The sequence below is a fragment of the Rhinatrema bivittatum genome, chromosome 1, assembly GCF_901001135.1.
Source record: "Rhinatrema bivittatum chromosome 1, aRhiBiv1.1, whole genome shotgun sequence".
In the NCBI taxonomy this organism is placed as follows: domain Eukaryota; kingdom Metazoa; phylum Chordata; class Amphibia; order Gymnophiona; family Rhinatrematidae; genus Rhinatrema; species Rhinatrema bivittatum.
Window position 1 is genome coordinate 624,045,024 of NC_042615.1, and position 21,271 is coordinate 624,066,294.

The 21,271-nt window shown below is 43.2% G+C and overlaps 1 protein-coding gene across 6 annotated transcripts in view; it reads right to left on the reverse strand.

Moving 5' to 3' along the window:
* Positions 1-21,271, reverse strand: part of EPB41L4A (erythrocyte membrane protein band 4.1 like 4A) — a 726,290-nt gene that overhangs the window by 15,813 nt on the left and 689,206 nt on the right. For all 6 annotated transcript variants that reach the window (XM_029571795.1, XM_029571770.1, XM_029571789.1 and 3 more), the window contains 3 exons: positions 9,643-9,690; positions 9,295-9,363; positions 6,519-6,629 (listed from right to left, as the gene is read on the reverse strand). In XM_029571795.1, coding sequence (XP_029427655.1) covers positions 6,519-6,629; positions 9,295-9,363; positions 9,643-9,690 — 228 coding nt within the window. The remainder of the gene's footprint in view (positions 1-6,518; positions 6,630-9,294; positions 9,364-9,642; positions 9,691-21,271) is intronic.

Below are 21,271 nucleotides of genomic sequence, written 5' to 3' on the forward strand. Positions count from 1 at the left end.
ACCCTTCCATGGTTGGCAAGGATATGGTTTGGTTGAGGTGGAAGTGTGAGACTACTTTGGGTAAGAAGGAAGGAACCGTGCGAAGATGGATAGCCCCTGGGGTGATTCTGAGAAACGGATCGCGGCAGGACAGCGCTTGTAGCTCTGAGATGCGGCGTGCTGAGCATACGGCCAGCAAGAACACCATCTTCAAGGTTAACAAACGGAGGGACAGGCCTCGGAGGGGTCTGAAGGTGGGTCCCGCTAGGAATTCCAAAACTAGGTTGAGGTTCCACAGGGGGACTGGCCATTTCAGTGGCGGGTGAATGTGTTTGACTCCTTTCAGGAAACGTGAAACGTCTGGGTGTGTGGCAATGCTGTTGCCGTCACACCTGGGGCCGTAGCAGGATAGCGCTGCCACCTGAACCTTGATTGAATTGAGGGACAGACCCTTCTGAAGCCCATCTTGCAGGAAATCCAAAATGATGGGGATTTTAGCGGCATGTGGATTGGTGCTGCGAGTTTCGCACCAGGCTTCAAATACTCTCCAGATCCTTATATAAGTTAGTGATGTGGAGAACTTGCGTGCTCGGAGGAGTGTATCTATTACCGACCCAGAGTATCCCCTTTTCTTCAGTCGAGCCCTCTCAATGGCCAGACCGTAAGAGAGAATTGAGCTGGATCCTCGTGGAGGATGGGACCTTGTCGCAGCAGGTCCCTGTGAGGGGGCAGGGGTAGAGGATCCCCTGCCAGTAGTCTTCTCATGTCTGCGTACCAGGATCTTCTTGGCCAGTCCAGGGCCACATGGGTAACATCATCAGATGGAGCCCAGCATGCCACACATGGTCCCTCTTCAGTCTTATAACAGAGTTTGCAAAAAATAAAACAACAAACCAAGGGAAACCCAACTCTGCAGGGCAGCAGGCGGGTTTCGTGAGGACTAACATCCTCCTATCCTTGAAGAACACCTGTTACAGGTAAGAAACTCTGCTTTCTCCAAGGACAGGCAGGATGGTAGTCCTCACACATGGGTGAATAAGTAGCTCCATGCTGCTCCCAACACGTGCAGCATAGCACAGGTGCTAACATGCACAACAACTAGTGCTGCCATGATTGGAGTAGGCCTGCGCGCACAGAAGGGCCCCATGGAGGAAAAGTTGGGTTTCAAGGCTGAAAAAGATTATGGAGGACTGACTGCCCAAAACGACTGTTCCGTGGCCATCCTTATCCAGGCAATAATGTGAGGTGAACGTGTGTGGAGAGAATTCCAGGTTGCCACTCTGCAAATCTCATAAATAGGGACTGCACACAAGTAAGTCACCGAGACTGACATGACCTGCATGGAATGAGCCTTGACATGACCTTCAAGCTGTATGCAAGCTTAAGCATAGCAGAAGAAAATACAATCTGCAAGCCAATGAGGTAAGGTCTGCTTAGATATCATGACTCCCAATGTGTTTTTGTCAAAAGAGACAAAAAGGTGGGTGGATAGGCGGTAAGGTGCTGTCCGTTATAAGTAAAAGGCCAGAGCTCTTTTACAATCCAGGGTGTGCAGAGCCCACTCACTTCAGTGAGTGTGCGGCTTTGGAAAAAAGGAAAGCAACATAATGGCTTGATTAAGATGGAACTCCGTGACACCTTAGGAAGGAATTTTGGTTGCATACGCAGAACCTTATTATAGCAAAATTTTGTATAAGGGTGGTATGACACCAGAGCTTATAGTTCACTCACTCTGCATGGAGAAGTAACCGCAATCAAGAAGATGACCTTCCAGGATAGGTACTTCAGGTCGCAGAACTGCAATGGCTCGAATGGGGCTTTCATGAGCTAAGACAGGACAATGGTGAGGTCCCAGGAGACTACTGAAGGCCGCGTGAGGGGGCTTAAAGTGTAGGAAGCCTCTCATGAACCGCCCCACAAGCAGATGGATGGAAATGGAGGCACCATCCTTACCCTGATGGTATGCCCCAATGGCACTTAGGTGAACCCTCACCGATGTGGTCTATAAGACCAGACTCGGAGAGGTACAACAGGTAGTTCAAAAGCTTCAGTGGGGAACAGGAGAAGGGATTGAGACCATGCCCCACACACCAATCAGAAAATCGCTTCCACTTGAGATTGTAGGATTTCTTCGAGGAGGGTTTTCTGGACTCCAGCAGGATTCGGGATATGCCCTCTGAAAGGCCCAGAGCCTGTACAGTCACCCGGTCAACAGCCAAGCCGTGACAGACAGGGCTCTTGAGGAGTATGCCCAGGCTCTGAGAAAGAAGGTCTGGAGCAGTCCCCAGCCGGATTGGGGGTTTGCGTGGCAAGCTTCCATAGAAGTGGAAACCAGACTTGTTGAGGCCAAAAGGGGGTGATCAGGATCATGGTACCTCTGTCCTGCTGGAGCTTTTGGAGTGTTTTTGAGATGAGCGGAAGGGGAGGGTGTGTGTGTAGCAGCCCGGTGCCCCAGTGAATTGAAAAAGCATCCGCCACTGATTCCCTGCTCATCCGGCCCAGGGAACAGAAGTGATCCACATTCCTGTTCTCCGAGGAAGCAAAGAGATTTATGTCCGGGGTACCCCACGAGCGACGGATGTGGTTCGCTACATCATGATTTAGGGACCACTCGAACCCAATGGCCCTTCCTCATCCGAGGAATCACTCACCATAATGGGAACTGGTGGTGGCAGCATCGATGCTCCCTTCAGCCGCGAAAGGGCTTGGGCATCGTCACCAGCTGCGTTGGCAGGACACTGAGCAGCATATCCAGCTGCTCCAGTAAAGGCGCAAGCACCAGCGAAGTCGGCTCCTGCGGTCGTGGCAGTCCCGGTGGAACTGGAGGTTTGAGGCCCTGCAGGGCCCAACCAACAGACAACCACACGTGCCTCTCCAACTCCTCCTCAAAGGCAGCTGATGACAAAACGGCTTGAGGAGGAGGTGGCGGTGGAATCAGAATGTCCCCCGGAGCACTGGGAGACACTGAGCCCTCCACCGGTGTCAGTGAAGGCCGATGAAAGGCGTCAGAAAGATCGGTGAGAATAGATTCTTATGCCAAAGACCACTTCGTGGGAGGCACTGATGCAGCCGATGCCTGTCCACAGTCTGGTTTGGAGGAAGATGACCGATGGCGATGCTTCCTCGACTTTTCTCAATGTTCATCTCGGTCGTTGCCTGGAACCGATGGTGATGGAGAAGAACCTGACTGGGAACAAGATGACAAAGAACAATCCTGGTCCCCCGCTCCCACCTCAGGACCGAGGGGCGGTAGCGGGGGCGACCCTTAAGGGGTTGAGGCTGGGACTTCCTTTCCAAGCAGGATAAAGGACTCCGATACTGATGATGGATCCGAACACTTAGGGCCGAATAACTTCTCCATCTTGTCCAAACATGCCTGACAGCCCTTGGGGGTCATCTGGGCACAGAGTTGGGGTAGGGTGGAAGCCCAAAGATCAATTGGACAATCATGGGATGGGAAAAGAAAGAGGCAGGCTGCTGATTGGGGTGGAACAGTAAAAAAAAAAAAAAATCCTTTTCCTTAATGAAATCACTGGAAGGAGGCTTGTGATAAAATTATATCACTATTTATAATCTCTCCTTTATGATATATGGATGTGGGTGGCATTTCCTGGCTGGTAATTATATCTAGTGGTGGACTGTGGTATTATGTACATGTAACTGTAGTGTTAAAGACATGTTTTGTGTTTTTACTTTTTTTTTTTTAATTGATAGCTTTGTATTGTATTCTTAATCTTTGTACCCACTTCAGGGAGTCTTAATTTTTAAGGCTGGGAAAATGCTTTATAAGAATAAATGAAATGAAATATGAATGCCCCTGAAATATATTTTTGTTAAAATATTCTCCATAGTATGTGTGTCTATGTGTATAAAATAATTGTTACCATTGGCAGCTTGTATGGTTTTGATCTGTTGTGGTTTTCTGTTGGCTTCTATTTTGTGCTTTTTTGACTTGGTGATGCTAATCTACACAGAGGTCTCCTGGGGGGGAAGGGGAGAGAGATTGTATGTTATAGGAGGAGGATTTAACTCCTGACACCGGTATCAAGCATGTGTGATATCCACAGCTACAAAAGCCCAGGAATGAGAGCAAAGTCCCAGAGGAGCTGAGCAGTTCAATAATCTCTTTCAGGATTTGCAGCCTAATGATTGGGTCACAGATGGGAGTTTGGCTGAAGGGCTGTTTTTTCAATAACCTGCTGCAACCAACAATTCAAAGAGATGCAAATAGGGCTCATCAAAGGTGTTAATCCTCATTAGCATGTCTTTGTATCTTCTAGGTCAGATGCCCATGCAGACAAGTTAAGCTGCACCTGCTGCAAAACTGCTGAAGACTTGAAATGTTTTCTCTGCCTATAAGACAGAATTGGGAAAATCCACCCAACTAGGCACTGGATCACACACATGCTAATGCCTAATTTGGGAACTTTTTATTGCCAGAGGCACACCCTCTTGTCGGACAAAAAAAAATACAGTGTCTGATATTTTAATTATTGTATAATTCCCTGGGTGGCTTTTGGTCTTTAAGTACTCCACTTCCTGGTTCACTCTGAGGCTGCTTGGTTTTTGCTCTTATGCCAAAGAAATTAATTGGAGTCCATTTAATCAGTAGGAAACACTTGTCAAAAATGAGAAATATTGCCACGTCTCTTATCCAGCTTTAGTCCATGGTAAATAAATGTTGTACACCAGCTAACGAGAGATCATTTAATGAACCGTCGATGACTTGAAATGTTTATTTTTTGTTTGGTTACAGTCACTTTTCAGGAAAATAAGGCGGCACACATCACATACAATACTTGGACTGTTGCTTTAAGTTATATTTCTGAAGTTTGCATTTATTAAGCTAGATTTGCCACTTATTTTGTTCTGCTTTCCAGATGGGCAGTGGCAATACCCTGGACAAGGACTGTGAACCCTACACCTCCCTTCTGGTGTTAATAGTGAGCAACGCCAATGTCTCTTTCCCCAGGGGTCCTTTGTAATACTGCCTTAGCCGTGCCCACACAGCAGAATGGCACAAAGATGAAATGTTACGTTAAAGACTCAATCCTGCACAACAGAATGTTGTATTTTTAATGGGCTGGTTAAATTCATATTTCTGTGTTAGGATCACTTATGCCTAAGTGTTAACCACAGGGTGTGATCACTTACAATCATACACACACATTGGGCACTTAATCCCATGCACGTTTCACCAGTTTCTCTTTCAGAACTGCCTAGGGAAAAAATACCTGCAGAGATCTGCACCTCCTTTTTCTCCTTTCAAATAACATGCGTAGTTTTGAAAGTGCGCAACTATGTGCATTACTAAATTCCCCCACCCTATCTCTGCCTGCGGAAACATCTCCAACTCAATGCACGTGAAAGTATGCACTTTTTGGAACAGTCTCTGGGGAGGGTGGGCTTTTTGACTAAATAGCTATTTAGCTAAGCAGTCTCTATTCTTTGGAGCTTACAATCCACTCCAGACAGATAAGAGAAACAACAAGAAGCAAATAAAAGGCTTTCAGCTAAGGCAGCAAGGCCATGAAGGAGGAGGATCCAAGTAAATGATATTAAACAGGGGGGTTTGAACTGAGGCTACTAATTTATTGTCATCAGATATGAACTGTGGTCAGCTTTTTCTTACTGTCACTGCAAAGAATAATTCTTTTTTTTTGCAGATTACCCTTTTTCCCTATATGACTGTTTCAATTATTTAATTAGGGCTTCCAGATGTCATTTTTCCCCTCCTCCCACCCACTAGCAATTTTCCCCATTTACTGAAGCAGCGTTTTTATACAGGGGTGAGCGACCCTGATTCTCTAGCGCTGCGTGGGTTTTCAGGATATTCGCACTGAATACGCACACGAGATGGATCTGAACGACCCCGCCTCCACTTCATGCAAACGTACCTCCTGCATTTTTCATTGCCGACATCCCGAAAACCCGACTGACTTACGGCACTCGAGAACCATAGGTACCTACCCCTGAACAAATCTAAGGAGAGCCAGAGTTTTCCCACATTAGGGGGAAGGGGGAGGGAAGGAATTGACTGTGTACCAGGTTTAATTACCACCCCCCCCCTCCCAGAGCAGCAAAAACTATGTAAGGAGAACTGAGATTGCTGTAACGGGTTGGGCTAAGAAGGAAGAAGGGCTCTCTTCTCATCCTGGCATCACAGAGAGGTACTGGCACGAAGGAAGGAGATGTTCAAACCAGCCCTGTTCAGGCTGCTAATGGCAGAAGTTTGGCCTATATAAATTTATCTTTTTTCACCACTTCCATCAAAAGTTGGGAGCATGAAAAACAATTACAATCGGTATCAATTATGAGCCTGAAGTAGAAGGTAAAGTATTCTATTTACTGCTTCATTAGCAGTGCACTCAGTCCTGTTCATCCACTTAATTTTAAGACAATTTGTATGCGATACTGCGTTGAGGGTCAGCTGTTCTCCAGTAGCTTTTGTTGTGGGAGAGTGATAGCAATGCCAGTGCCTATTGCTGGAGGGTAAGATCTTAAAAGAAATGAAGACGGGAACAACACGTGCAGCTTACTTTACTTCGGAGAGAACCGACCTCTCGCCGTCAGAACACTGAGAGCGCCTGTACTGGCGGAAGCTCCGAGGGGACTGGGAATGCCGGATGCGGATGGGGTCACCCTGAGTCCTGAATGCAATTCAAACAAAAAAAAAATAAATCCAGTCATTAACACATCCAAAAAAAAAACCCAGACTTTCCACAGAACCTTATGATAGCAGTAAGAAGCCTACTCTGTCATTTTACATAAACTCTCCTCGTCCTTACCAGTAAAAGTGAAAGCCACATTACAATGTTCAATTTAAAGCAGCTTTTTCTGCTTAGATGCCTAATTTATTATATTTAATCCTAGATTTGAATATTTTCTTCCAAAGTGTGGTAAGCCGCATTGGATCCTCACTAGGTAAATGTATCTTTCAAAGTTAGGACATATCGTATTTGGAAGAATAGGGTAGCAGACTGAACCATGTTGCCAAGCACTCCTCCATATGCTGTACCACAATAGTTCATTCAGGCTTTTAACATACTGACCCCTAGAATATTCTAGAAAGGACGAATTAAGGAAGCTGAGTGAGTGGAAAAGGTACATAGGTAGCAAGTGGCTCATTTAAAACAAATTGAAGAAAATTCTTTTTCACTCAGCACATAGTTAAGCTCTGGAATTCATTACCAGAGGATGTGGTTACAGCAGGTAGTGTAACTGGGTTTAAAACAAGGTTTGGATAAGTTTCCTAGAGGAAAAATCCATAAACTGCTATTAATTAATAAGCAATAGTAGCTTGTGACTTATCTAATGTTTGGGTACTTGCCAGGTACTTGTGACTTAGATTGGCCACTGTTGGAAACAGGATGCTGGGCTTGATGGACTCTTGGTCTGACCCAGTATGGCATATTCTTAAGTTGTTGCTGTGTATTGAGCAGGAGCTGTAAACCCCAGGTCTATGAGTTTACAGCCCCCATTTTGGAAGATAAGGCAATGGGAAGTAAGTCTGAAGCTTCCTGTTCCTATTTTCTTTTCTACCCTTTGTAGTTTTTTAAAATTTGTATTTTATCTAGTGAGGGTTTGCCAAAAGAGGATCTGGAAACCTTATTTTGCTGGTGGTGAATTTTGTCAAGGAAGAAGGATTTTTTTACACTAATTAATCTAATTAGTGTACTCTGTGCCAATCAGGTGCCCATCATTTTTTGGAGAGTCAAGGAGATTGGTACTGCCAATCAAGAGAAAAAAAAAGAGAGTACCCAGCCAGTAGTTTTCTTGAGAAGTTCAAGGAGGCTAAAGGGAGGAGAATGTTCATTTGGAAGAGATCAACACAAGAAATGCATTGGATTTCAGGTACAAGGGATTGTCCCAAGGTTAGGAAAATGTCCAAGATCTGCCCACTAGGAAAACTAGATGGGCCACAAGCTAAAAGGCACCCTAGATTTTGAACTTGTGGAGTGCAACATAAGTAACTGCATGGACTGAACTCCTATGAAACATAGATGCTGTCAGATTATCAAAACTGAAGACATTCAGTAAAGTTTATTTCTATTGGAATACCAGTCACTGAGAGGAGAGTGATTATTTGAAGCTGCGGGAGAGGTCCTAAGCCTAAGGGCCCGGAAGCTTTGCTATTCCTTCTCAAGTTTGCAACTCACAGAATAGTGAGTTTTGTCCAGACTCTGCAACACCAAAGGAGCTGTTCTGGGTTGCTCCATCTCCCAGCAGCTCTTAGTGACCCTTACTGTGGTGCAGGGACCCAGGAGAGAGGCTACAGGTAGTTATTGGGTTTCTTTGGACATACAGCCCTAAAACCGAATGTTGTGAGCCTGAATACTAAAGGGCCGTTGCAATAAGACCCGTTAAGAAAACAGGCACTCAATACGAGTGCCCAACGTGTGTGCAGCCACAGCCCCATGGCATTCGATGTAGTATATAAATGAGGGCTGTGTAAAAAAGGGCGCGCTAGGGGAAAATTGAGCATCCGGGTGCCCACAATTTCAGTGGGTGCTCAATACAAGCATCTGTTTTTATCCCACGTCTTGGGCAGATTTCTTTATTTTGCTGAGGATACTGAAGACGCTCATAGCTAAGTGCCCCTTGCTATGGGCGTCTAAATTGTGCGGTCATAAGAATTTCTTTTTTTAATCAAGTCAATATACATTTGGTTTTCAACACCACAAGCAGTAAATTTAAGTGTCACAATGATACTAAATCGGAGGATACACAGAGGACTGTAATTATTTTTTTTATTATTTCTCATGAGCCCTTGACTCACAAATTGACTTTACTCCACCTCCTGGAATGGAGTTAAATTCACCATGTAGAAAAGTGTGCATTGGGTGCCCTGCAATTTTCTTCAACAGGGGCAATAGCTAACAGCCTCATCTACATGGAATTTAGATGTGATGGGCGCTATTGGCTACCCATTTGTTTGGGCGTGCATTTTGGACACGCTAATCTCCTTATTGCATCGGGTGCTAGTCTAGCGCATCCAAAATGCGTGCCCAACCATGCGTAGACCCGTGTGCTAGGCTGAGTGCACTTTATTGCATCAACCCCAAAGTGAGCATTCCCACGCCTCAACATAGACCACAGCCTAATGAAAGCACAATATGGGCACACAAAAAAATGGTAATGGCAAAGAGATTTAACAACATTTTAGCTTCAAATATTTTACCCTGAAACACATGTAAAATAATAATCATCTAAATGAAAACTGACAAAAAAATCCTGTGGAAGCAAATTTTAGCATACAGGGCAGGGAGCAGCAGCAGCTAGAGAGCCACCACTTTCTATGGGGAACAAACTCACTCTATTTTCATATATGGAATCTCTTTTAGTTGTTCTTCAGATAATCCTGATGGGTCAACAAGCTCCTTCCTGGAAAGGATTAACAAGAGGATAACATTAATGAGGAAATGCATTAAAAACAACAACAACCGCAAAACAGTCAACCACTTGAATTCACTGAACTATATATCATTCCTTGACAGACCTTGGCGCATTCCAACACAGACTCCTGCCTATTACCATATCAATCAGCAAGATGCATGTGGGACAATCCATTTTAAAATATATCTTTTTATGGTTGTCTATAACATTTTATTCTCATAGCATGGCTTTACATGAAACTAGAATATCGATGATTGTATTACTCACTGAATGTGCTTCCATAGCTCTTCCTTTGCTTGTATATCTGGGCTTCTTCTATAATACAATGTAAAAAAGAAATCTATTAAAATACTACTCGATACACTATAGCATGACTACTACTACTTTTGAGGGTCTAGGCATTGGCATTTTATCAGTTCTCTCATGCTTTACTTGGCTGGACACAGAAAAATGGTTGAATTAGCACGTTTGATCAGCCAAGGTTCCACCATGTGCCTGTGTACTGCTGTGTGTCCAATATACACTATAGACATTTCTGTATTATTGGGCCAAAATGTAGGCATTATTTTCCCACCTTTCTTCTGAACATTTGCCAACTTCAATATACTTCAACGGGAGAGTAAAACATCTATTTTTTCCTTCTTCAAACCTACCTCTTAGAAGCTGTCAAATATTGACATGAAGAACTCAAGTTCTAGTGACACTACTCACAATTGTGTTTCTTTAACTGAACCTCTCCAGACTTCAGAAATACATCAAAACTTATGATCTCACACTAAATTTAATGTCAAGGTGTGTAATCTTCAGGACACAGTTTTTTAAATTTATGGCTTCTTTTTAAATTGAAAATTGATTGAAAGAATAGGTACAATGATGAGTTAAGATGCACTAAACAGACCTTGAAAAAATATGAGAAACAATGGCGGAAATGCCCATCTGCTGAATTCTTAGGAAAATCTCTCCTAACAAAATACTGTTCACTAATTAATAAAGCAAAAATACAATTACTATGTTAAATAGATTCATGGGGTAATATTTAATTCCAAATTGCTCTTTGAAGTTGTTAAACACTTAATCAAGGAACCATCATCCTCCATCTTGAGAAACTATGACTTCTCAAAGAATGCTGGCAATGAATATTCCACTTCTTTTTTAGATAAAATCAATAGGTTGAAAACGCAATTCCCCACCTGCTCGCCAACAAAAGAGCCTGAAGAAACAAATGGCTGGCTAAATGGACCACATTTAACAGAGTAAATAATCTTGAAATTAGTTAAATCATTACTAAAATTAATCCTGCTATTCACCCATGTGACCCAATTCCAGCTAGTTCTTTGAAACAAGTACACAATGTAATCACTCCAACAATCATAATCATATTCAGTCATTCGCTCTTAGAAGGATTAGTTCCAGATGGGGCAAAATAAGCTGTGATAAAACCAATCCTAAAAAATAAAAAACTGGTAGAACTGACGATTGGGACAACTATCGTCTAATATTCAACTTGTCTTTTCTCTCAAACGTTCTTGAGAAAGCTGTATTATCTCAACTGGAAGACTATGATATTCTATACCCAAACCAATTTGGATTTAGGAGAAATCACTCAACTGAGACTTTACTCATCTCTTTAATGGATTCTGTCCTACGTTGGTTTGATGATGATGCATCTTATTTTCTTGTGCTAATTGATTTTACAGACACCATGGATCATACCCTGTTATGCCATCAGCTGAACAAAATTGGAATTGATGGTAGTATTCTCAAATGGTTCTCTTCCTTTCTAATAGGACATTCTAAGTCAAAATGGGCAACCACATATCTGATACCTTTCATATTGATACAGGTGTCCCTCAAGGTTCAGCACTCTCTGCAACACTATTCAATATTTATATGCTCCCTCTTTGTAAATTACTGGCGGATTTAGGGATCTCCTTCTTCCTATATGTTGATGACTTACGGTTTTACATACCATTCGCTAAATCATTTGAAAATAAGACATTGACACTCTCAACATATAGGAAAGCAATACAGCTAGAACTCTCTCAATTTAAACTAAAATTAAACACTAAAAAAACTGAAATCATTTGGTTAAGCAGAAATTTTTTTTTATAGTTAAACCTCCTCCTCTAGACCTGTGTAATATTCTCATTACCCCCATAGATCAAGTACAGGACTTAGGTATCCAGATAGATGAAAACCTGACAATGAAAAACACATAAATTAATTAATGCAGGCTATGCCAAGCTGTGCATACTACATCGGTTGAAACCTTTACTAACTTTTGAGGACTTCTGTACTGTTTTACAAACTCTAATTTTCTCAGACTACTGTAACTCCATATTACTCAGCCTCCCTGCAGGTCTATTAAAACCATTAGTTATTACAAAATGCCTCAGCAAGACTTTTATTAGGAACAAAGAATTTTGATACATTACACCATTGCTAATATTGCTGCTCTGGCTGCCAGTACAATCCTGAATCTATTATAAAGTATTAACACTAATATTAAAAATTATCCAATCCAGTAACCCTGGTCTGATAGGCATAACACTACAACCATACACACTGCAGCGAACACTAAGATCTCAAAATAAAGGACTATTGACTGTGCCTAATATGGAATACACATCTGATGCAAATAAGAGATCGTGTGTTTTCTTAGTGAGCCCAAAGCTATGGAATTCTCTACCTGAGGTGTTATGTTCGATACCAGAAAGAAAGAATTAAACGTGAGTTCAAAATTTGGCTATTCAAAACTGCATATAACCTAACTTAAAAACGTCAGAATGCTGAGAACTACAATATCAAGGACAAAGATAATAAGTGACGAATGAATAATATGTTACAAGAGATTTTAAGTATCTTAAGACAACTTACTATTATGTGAAAATTGATGACCTAGAATTTCTGTACTACTAGCATGCTGTCTTAGACCTTAGTTAATGTGTACTAGAACATCACAGTAGATTTATATTAATCTCTGTTGTGTTGATCTATAGTATGAATGTTACTTTTGTAAACTGTTGTGATCTTCATTTGGAAAAACAGTATATAAAATGTCTAAAAAATAAATAAATAAAATACAAATGATGCTATTATTGGGCTCCTGTGGATATAAACAGATTGGGCGTAACTTAATCATGCAAATGCATGCAGTACCTAACCTCTTAATTTAAAATCATAACCAGTATTGAAGAATATATGTATCATCACTTTGAGAAAAGCATCATGATTAAGGCATAAGATTTCTTTCCTATCCATCTTTTCTTGAGGGTGCTATATTACTTTGCCATCTTTTTAGCTGACATTTCATCAAAAATGACTTTTTTTTGCCTTTGTTTCTCATACGGACTAATCTGCTTTGCTTAAAGGGAAAGTCTCACAAACCCTATAAGAAAAATCCCTTACTTTGTTTAATATTTCCACACATTTCTAAGGCTCCATTTGATAAAAACGGTTTACAATTAAAGACGAATGACTCGGAGATAGGAGAACAGCTATCCCAAGTTTCCATGACCTAAAAACCAGATAGAGAGATGTGGGAAATTCAAAGGTAAATTTTGTACCTGGCAAATGTCAAGCTGACATGAGTTTGATGGAATTTTCAGCTTTTTCCCAGTTTTGTTGGGGAAATGTGTTGAAATTTCTCCAGCAAATCTAGAAAAGTTCTGAGCTGATTCGATGTGGTCAGAGCTGAAAGAGTCAAAGCACTTTCAGATGTATTAGTGAAAGCCATGGACAAAGGTAGTTACTGTGACATTCGGGCCGATTCAGTAAAGTCCGCGGGAGAGCGGGCGAACGCCCACTCGCCTGTGTGCATGATTCTGAATTTAAATGAGGCCCTGCAGTAGAAACAGGCCCGGAGCGGCGGCTGTCAGCGGGTTTGACAGCCGACGCTCAATTTTGCTGGCGCTGGCAAAATTGAGCATCCAGTTTTTGACCCGACAGCCGTGGGCGACTTCAAATTTTTTTTTTCTTTTTGTTTTACTTTTTTTACCCTTCGGGACCTCCGACTTAATATCGCCATGATATTAAGTCGGAGGGTGCATAGAAAAGCAGTTTTTACTGCTTTCTGTGCACTTTCCCAGTACCCGAAGAAATTAGTGCCAGTACCCGAAGAAATTAGTGCCAGTCCCAGTACCCGAAATTAGTGCCAGTACCCGAAGAAATTAGTGCCAGTCCCAGTACCCGAAATTAGTGCCAGTACCCGAAGAAATTAGTGCCTACCTTTGGGTAGGCGCTAATTTCTGAAAGCAAAATGTGCGGCTTGGCTGCACATTTTGCTTTGTGAATCACGCGGAAATACCTAATAGGGCCATCAACATGCATTTGCAGGGCGCTATTAGGTTCGGTGGGTTGGATGTGCGTTTTCGGCCCCTTACTGAATAAGGGGTAAGGGAAAACGCGCGTCCAATGGCGGGTTAACAGTGCGCTCCAGAGCGCACTGTTCTGTATCGGCCCGATTGTGAGAAACTGAGGACTCTAACTGCAAGATGACACAGCTGTAGAGCTAACCATATCTAAGAGACAATCAAAGTAGGGAAATGCAAAGCAGCAAAATGCAGGAAATGCCAGGAAAATAGCGATCTTTTGTAGATGCAACACAAGGTATGTAAAAGAGAAAAGCTATCTGAGACCTTTAAGTCAAAGTCTTCATTAAAGTACTGTACAAAGTACTGATGAGTCAAATTCATTGGATCTTAAGGGATTCATTTCCTAATTAAGCATCAGTTCACTATCTCTTAAAGCACTGTCTGGAAAAGTTGATAACCCAAAGCAAATGCTCTGATAGTAGTGTATCATCAAACCACAGCACTGGTGTCCTCCCACCAGTGTCCAATGAAGATTTTGTGTTGCCAGTGGAACTAAAAGTCACAGCATCTGTGACTGATGGATAGGAAGGATTAACTGTGATCATCTCAACTAAAAACATGCTGGCTGCAAAGGAACATGTAGTTAAGAATACTATTTGCTCCAATTGAAAATACAGCCTTTCCACAATCTATAAAGCAGTATAAAGAGCTAATTGGAAAGAGGAGTTGCCATGTTTCTCAATTAAAACTTGAAAGATCAAGGAAGGCCGAAGACACAGTCTTTCCATAGGGGCAACTGGAGGGAGCAGAGAGCTGCAGACCAGAATCCCTTTTCAGAGGCAGATAAACATTTCATCACACTGTTCAGCATGCCATGTGGCAATGTTTTATGAAAGGTATTACAGAGGAAAATTAATTGTAGACAAAACTGCTTTTTTAAACTTTAATCTAATAAAGCACAAAAGAAATGGGAGCTTTCAAATGCTATAAAATATTGTCTGCATACTGTTGGTGCTGGCTGTTGTGTCCGTCGGCCTCAGATGGCTTCGACCTCTGTGCCTCACCTTTCTTCCTTCTCTCTCATCAAGCCTTGGGAAGATGGCTGCTGTTGTGTCTTCATGACGCTCTCTCCAGCGTCCCCGGAACAGCAACAGTGTTCGCCATGGATTTCCTGAGGACCTCCTAGGGTGCGCGCGCGCATGTCACCCACATCTTTATCCACGTCATGGCGGGAACCTCGGGGGCATCCCCTCCGAGTGACATCACGCCATCCGGATATTTAGCCTGCCCTTCGTTTGCTAACAAACCGAGTTAGCAAGGATTGGAATGCCTCCGGTCTAAGCTGCTCTGCCGCTTCCTAGCTGCTGCGGGAAGCTCTCTCTCTGCCCTTCGGGGTTATTCATCTCTAACCTGGGTACCTGCTCTTCGGGGGCCCTTATGCTTCTTTCAGGTACCTATCTGGGATACCGGGTACTCGCTCCTCGAGGGCCTGCTCTCCCTTCCTTGGTGCCTACAGTTCAACTACTTCTGCCTGCCAGGATCTTCATCAATACAGCTATCTACTTCAGTGAGTAACTAACCTTGTCAGTCTGTCTCACCTTCAGCTTCAGCGCTGCGATTCTGCATCCAGGACTTCTCTACTATCTTGTGCAGCCTACCAACTACCTGAGCGTGGAACTGGGCTCCTCTGCTGAGGACCCCTGGACTATTTCTACTGGGTTACTTCACTGCTGCCGACCCTGGGCAGTACCACCAAGCTGTATAATAAATACTAATTCTCTGTGTCTGCGTGTATAGAGTCTAGCCTGGTTCTGTGGTTCCTCACGGGGCTCCTCCCCGTGGGAGTGGCCATCACCACAGTACCCAAGAATCCACTCCAACACCTCAAAACCATAACACTGGCTTAGTGCATTCAACAATTCATGTGCTGGGCAGGCACAATATTGCATTTTTACCTCCTTGATCATTAACCAACAATCATAACAGGACAATATTTTGTCACCCATTTCTTAATATATTAACTGAGAGCTTTGGAAAAACTAAGCTATTTTCTTAATACTCATCACTAATTGGCTATCTTTGTTTCCTATTCTAAATGGCATTATTTGCTGCCACTCCTCTCTCTAGAATCTAGCAAAAAATTAAAAGGGCCTGATGGCTTCTGCTTGCTCTTTCATACTAGGTTGCTTCTGATGCATGTAACTCCATTCTTCTCTCAAGCACTATGGCCAATAGTCCCTAATGGCCCAGCCTCTCTTTCTCTTCACTCCATGGGGTATTTGGTCACCAGCTATATTCAACATCCCTCTCCTTTGTCAGTTTCTCAGAAATAGTGTTTTTCTCAAGCCAGTCATGGAGTACACACCCTAGCCAATCTGTTTTTCAGGATGTCCACCGTAAATATGCACGAGATAGATTTGCATACAGTACATCTCGTGCATGTTCACTGTAGACATTCTGAAAACATTAGTGGTTAAGGGGGCACTCAAGGACCTGCTTGAGAAACACTGCTCAGAAACATCTGGTCACATTTTTTACTATTTAAATACACGCAAAATAAAACTACAGTAAAAGTGCCCATTTTCAATATAACAGTGCTTTCCTTATGTGTATTATTTATTTATTTTATTTTAACGGTTTTTGTATACTGATTGCCGTTTGCACATCATATCAGTTTACAAAGAAACACTGTACAAATAGAGGGTTTTCATAGAAAACAGTACAACTGGAGGGTTAACAATGAAACAGTGCAAATAGAAAGGAGCATTACAGATACAAGCATCTTATCAGTTAATAATTAACTTAGCAATTATAATATGGGGCATAAAAGTTATATGGACAAATTGATATCATATAAGTAAAAACTTAAGAACTATGTACAAGTCAATGGTTTACCAAGTACTATGTACAACTCAACGGATTACCTGGATCATTGAGCTTATTATAAAGGGGTATAAACATTCAACGTAACGGTTGGGAATAAATAAGACAGCTAGGGGAATAATTAAGACAGCAAAATAAAGAAGAGAGAAAATTAGGTTCAGGAGAGTATAACAGGAAGTGAGGGGGGGGGGCGGGAGAAGAAAGCTAGTTAAATTAAATACTAGACTGTCGGAAGGTGGACGTGCAAGAAAAACATGTAAGAGAGTAACTAAATGGCGGAAAAGAAGGAAAGAGGTGTTAAATGGAAAGGATTCAGATGGCATGGAGATGGATTCACAGGAGGGAGATGGGTGGGTGGTGTTAGTTGAAAGCTTGTTTAAGGAGCCACGTGTATTGATGACCCAAGAATAAACTCAGAGACAAACTAGGCTCAAGCTTAAGAGAGCTTTACTGCCCATGACTGACTCTGTAAGCTTGTGTTCACAGGGTCAAAGCTCAACATCATCAAGTCAAATGTTATCTTTTTGGACCTAGAAGGCTTAAAGCTGTTCGTCCTGTTAACATATATTTGGGTAACAAAACGTATGTTCCTCATCTTTAAAGTGCTTTGGGCCATAACATTTACATAAGATCTATAAAGTTATTAGTGTTTAGAACACCCTATAGTAGTACCTGGTTGGTATCCAAGATCTGTGGGTATTGGGCCACACGTTGATCGTGTTCTATCAACAATGATCACAACATTCCATGCCTTTCATAGAATGCAGGAAAGTGAACAAATCTACGAAAAACAGTAGGACCTCAAAACCAATGAAAATGTTAGTTGTGAACAATCCCCAGGGAGCTGGAAATACCTAGAAGAGAGTCAGAGCACAGTGGGCCCATGGACCGTGCATGAGGCAGAATAACATGACTACAATGCTGTGCTTTAACCACTCACCACTAGGTGGTGGTATAGCCTAATACAAGCTGAGCTGGCTTAGCACCTGCGAAGCAGGGAGAGAGTATTACCTCTGAAATGCTCATAGGCCCAGCTGACATATCACTTTTCAACATGTAGTGCAAGTTCAAGTACAGAACTCATGCAACATACATCAGATCCTGCTTTGTCTGAATTACTAAGAAGCGTTCATTTGAATCACTTAACTATATATTTAATTTTAGATGCTAGTAAATACTGTGAAAGAGCACGTATTTTGGCTAGAACCAGAACAAGTAATTTACCTGCAGGAGCTCTTCCTCACTGCTCGTAACAAGTCATGCCACTGAACATGCTGCCCAAGAAGTCTGCACTCTAGTACCAGAGAGTTAATCTTGCTCAGGCTAATTCTAAAATGAACACGTGAGCACTCATACACATGCATACACACGAGCAAAGATACGCTGTAATTTTAAATCGTGTGCATGTGTGTTTTAAAATACACCAACTGCACATAAGTATGCTCCTAATTTTACGAGGTTATGCAAGCACAGCTAGTGCATGTGTCATTCACAGAACTTTGTCAGCGTTTACCCCTGTATGTAGGTGGATTTTTAAACATGCTTGCACAAGGGATAGCCCAGTTTTTCCAGTTAGACCACCAGTTTGCCCAGCTAATATCGAGGTCTTCCAAACCCTCTGGCTCTTTATCCTGCATGCCCCCAAGTTGACCTAGACCTCTCAAACTATCCTGTAAGCCATAACAGATTCGCTCCTCATTTAGAGCAGCAGTAAAGTTACATGGATAACAAGCTGATGTGCACTGTAGACTCCAGTTTTAAAATAGTTGCGTGCATAACTGTTGGCCCCGCCCCTTTTCCACCTTATTTTTGACTTGCGCACTGCTACAGTATATACGCACGTACTATGTGGCTTTTTAAAATCTGTGTTGCTCGCATGCAACCTATATATGTGCATATGTGAGCATTTTTGTGCAAGCAATGCTTTTAAAATCTACCTCTATGGCAGCAGTAAGCACACTAGGTGCAAGGTATACAAGTGCTTTTGTATATGTAAACTTGGTAGGCAATTTTTGAAGAAAACTAGGCACACAGTTTTCCTTTTTCAAACGGCTCTTCGGCAGATTTCTGGTAACAAAGCACCTGTGGAGCATGCAGGGTACATTCAGGACTGGATTACGGGAGTGAGCTAACCAGGCAATCCCCAGAGGCACCAACCAATAGGGTGCTGAAACCTCACCAGCTTCCGTCCGGCTCCTCCCCCTGCACAAGGCGTAAGATCGGCAGTGTAGCACCCTGGGGGATTGCCTGGTTAACTCACCCCCTTAATGCAGTCCTGAATGTACCCCGTATCCTTGGCACACATCATACACAAGTGAAGCAAGGAAGGGTCTTTTCCATTTCAACTGACTTACAGTACTGATGGGAAGAAAAGAAGACCTGCAAGAGATCTGATGAGTGTGTGTGGGGTGGGGGTGGGGGGGGGGGAGAGATGCAAAATTGTCTGTTTTTTAAACAGTTTTACAGCACACTCTATGCTTATGGCATAAACTATGTGTATATGTGTGTGTGTGCTTTAAATGAGGTAGAGGCTAGAGTGAACACCTTAAAATGATGCTGAGCTAGGAAGTCCATAAAGAGAGAACCTCAGGTTTATAGTGTGAGAGAAGATACGTGTACACTGTGTATATATGTATATGTGAGAGAAGATTTGTGTACACTGTGTGTGTGTGTGTATATATACACACACACACACACATACATATATACACGGTGTACACGTATCTTCTCTCACACTATAAACCTGAGGTTCTCTCTTTATGGACTTCCTAGCTCAGCATCATTTTAAGGTGTTCACTCTGGCCTCTACCTCATTTAAAGCATTGTAGTTGCCTCACCCTCAATGTTAGAATTAGAATGTGACTGCTGTTAAAGAAACAATGCAAAAATGCTTCAGTTTTTTGCCTCAAAAACCACTAAATCACGCTCACTAGTGAATAAGAATTTTGGAAAGTTTGTTCTGTATAGTTCAAATAAAAGACGAATAAGCACTGCTGTACTCGACCCTACCGAAGCCCTGCCTGCAGTCCCCCCTCAATGATGAGCTCTAGTAGTGGTACTGGTCCCACTGATAACTTTTCTTGGGCCAACATAGCATTCTTACTGTCTGATTAGCACAGGAGACTCAGCATGTGAATTTTGAAACTGACAGGGGCGGGTTACTTGAGAGGGGAAGAGCAATGGAGGTGGGGGTAGCTGTGAGTTGCTGGGGATGAGATTCCACAGCTCTAAGAGTGGGTGGGGGGGGGGGGGAGGAGGAATAGTAGAGAGAGTGGGGAAAGCAAAGAGGGGAGAGGATGGGAAAATGGAAGGGTGAGAGATGGGAGACAAAGGGTCAGGAAAGAGATGGTGAGGAGTACATGGATGTGAAGAGACAGGAGACTGGAGGTTGAGATGGGAGAAGACAAACAGGACAGAAGGGAGAGATTAAGCAGATGAAAAATGAGAGAGGGGACAATGGAGACAGGTAGATAAAGGGGTGAGAGACAGCGGAGGTGAAGAGATGGAAAAGTTATAAAAATTGCACTCTGGCGACTTCACATCTTGAAAACTATGCTGGACATTACCAAAATACTAGGGTTAAGCAGATGCTTAGTCAGTGCTACATAACTATCTCCACAAGCAGTTTCCCCTCCTCCTCCTCTATCCGCTTGCATGTGATTTAGAGTGGGTAGAAGACAGACTGGATGGACAGCGAGGGCAGCATCCTGTGAGCTCTCTGCTGACGCTGTTCTAAAGGCAGGAGGAGGGCTTTGAAGCAGGGTGGGAGCTAAAGAGGAGACAGGAGACGGACTGCAGGGGGAGGGACACGGAAGTCAAAGGAAATACAGGGTGCGGGGCTGCAGTGGGAAAGAGAAACGGATACCGAGGGGAAAACGGAGAGTGACAGGGGGAGGGCTAGAAAGGTAGAGGGGAGATGGAAAGCTGTGGGATGAGAGTTAAAAACAAAAGGGAGCACACACAGGGCAACCAAGTCAGCAACTGCACTCACTTGTCTAAAAAAACAAACAAAACCAAACTACTGCTCCTGCATACACTCTTTCACCACCTCACCATTACTTTACCCGACTTAGGCCTCTGGCCATTCTACCAGACTCCTTTCTCTACTTTTCTTTCACCCTGCACACACTGGCTGCTGCTTCTCCTCCACCCTCCCTCCCCCAATTCATATCCTCTGTCGCCCTGCACTCAGTACTGAGCATCCTACTCCTCCCCTTCTCACAAAGGCCTACACTCCTGCATATGCTCCCTTCCAGGTCTGCTAACCGCCAAGTTCTTATTTTCCTCTGCTGTTCCAAGTCACCCCTTCCTAGGCCCTCTGTCCCTCCAGCTCTTCCATTCCTTCTCAGTATTAGGCCTTTGGAACTCTAACATGTGCCACACCTATGTTGAGCATGGTTTTTATATGTTATATACTAGCCGTTAAGCCCATAACAACGGGCTACATTAACATTTTTTTTAGTCCATTTCCTTATCCCTCATTCTCCCCTCCCTCCCTTCATTCTCCTCCCTCACCCTCTAGTCTCCCTCCCCCTCCCCTCCCCCCAGTCACTCTCTCCCCCCCTCCCCTCAGTCACTCTCTCCTCCCTCCCCCCCTCCCCTCAGTCACTCTCTCCTCCCTCTCCCCCTCCGTCACTCTCTCCTCCCTCCTCCCCTCCCCTCAGTCACTTCCTCCTCCCTCCCCTCATTCACAACCCCTT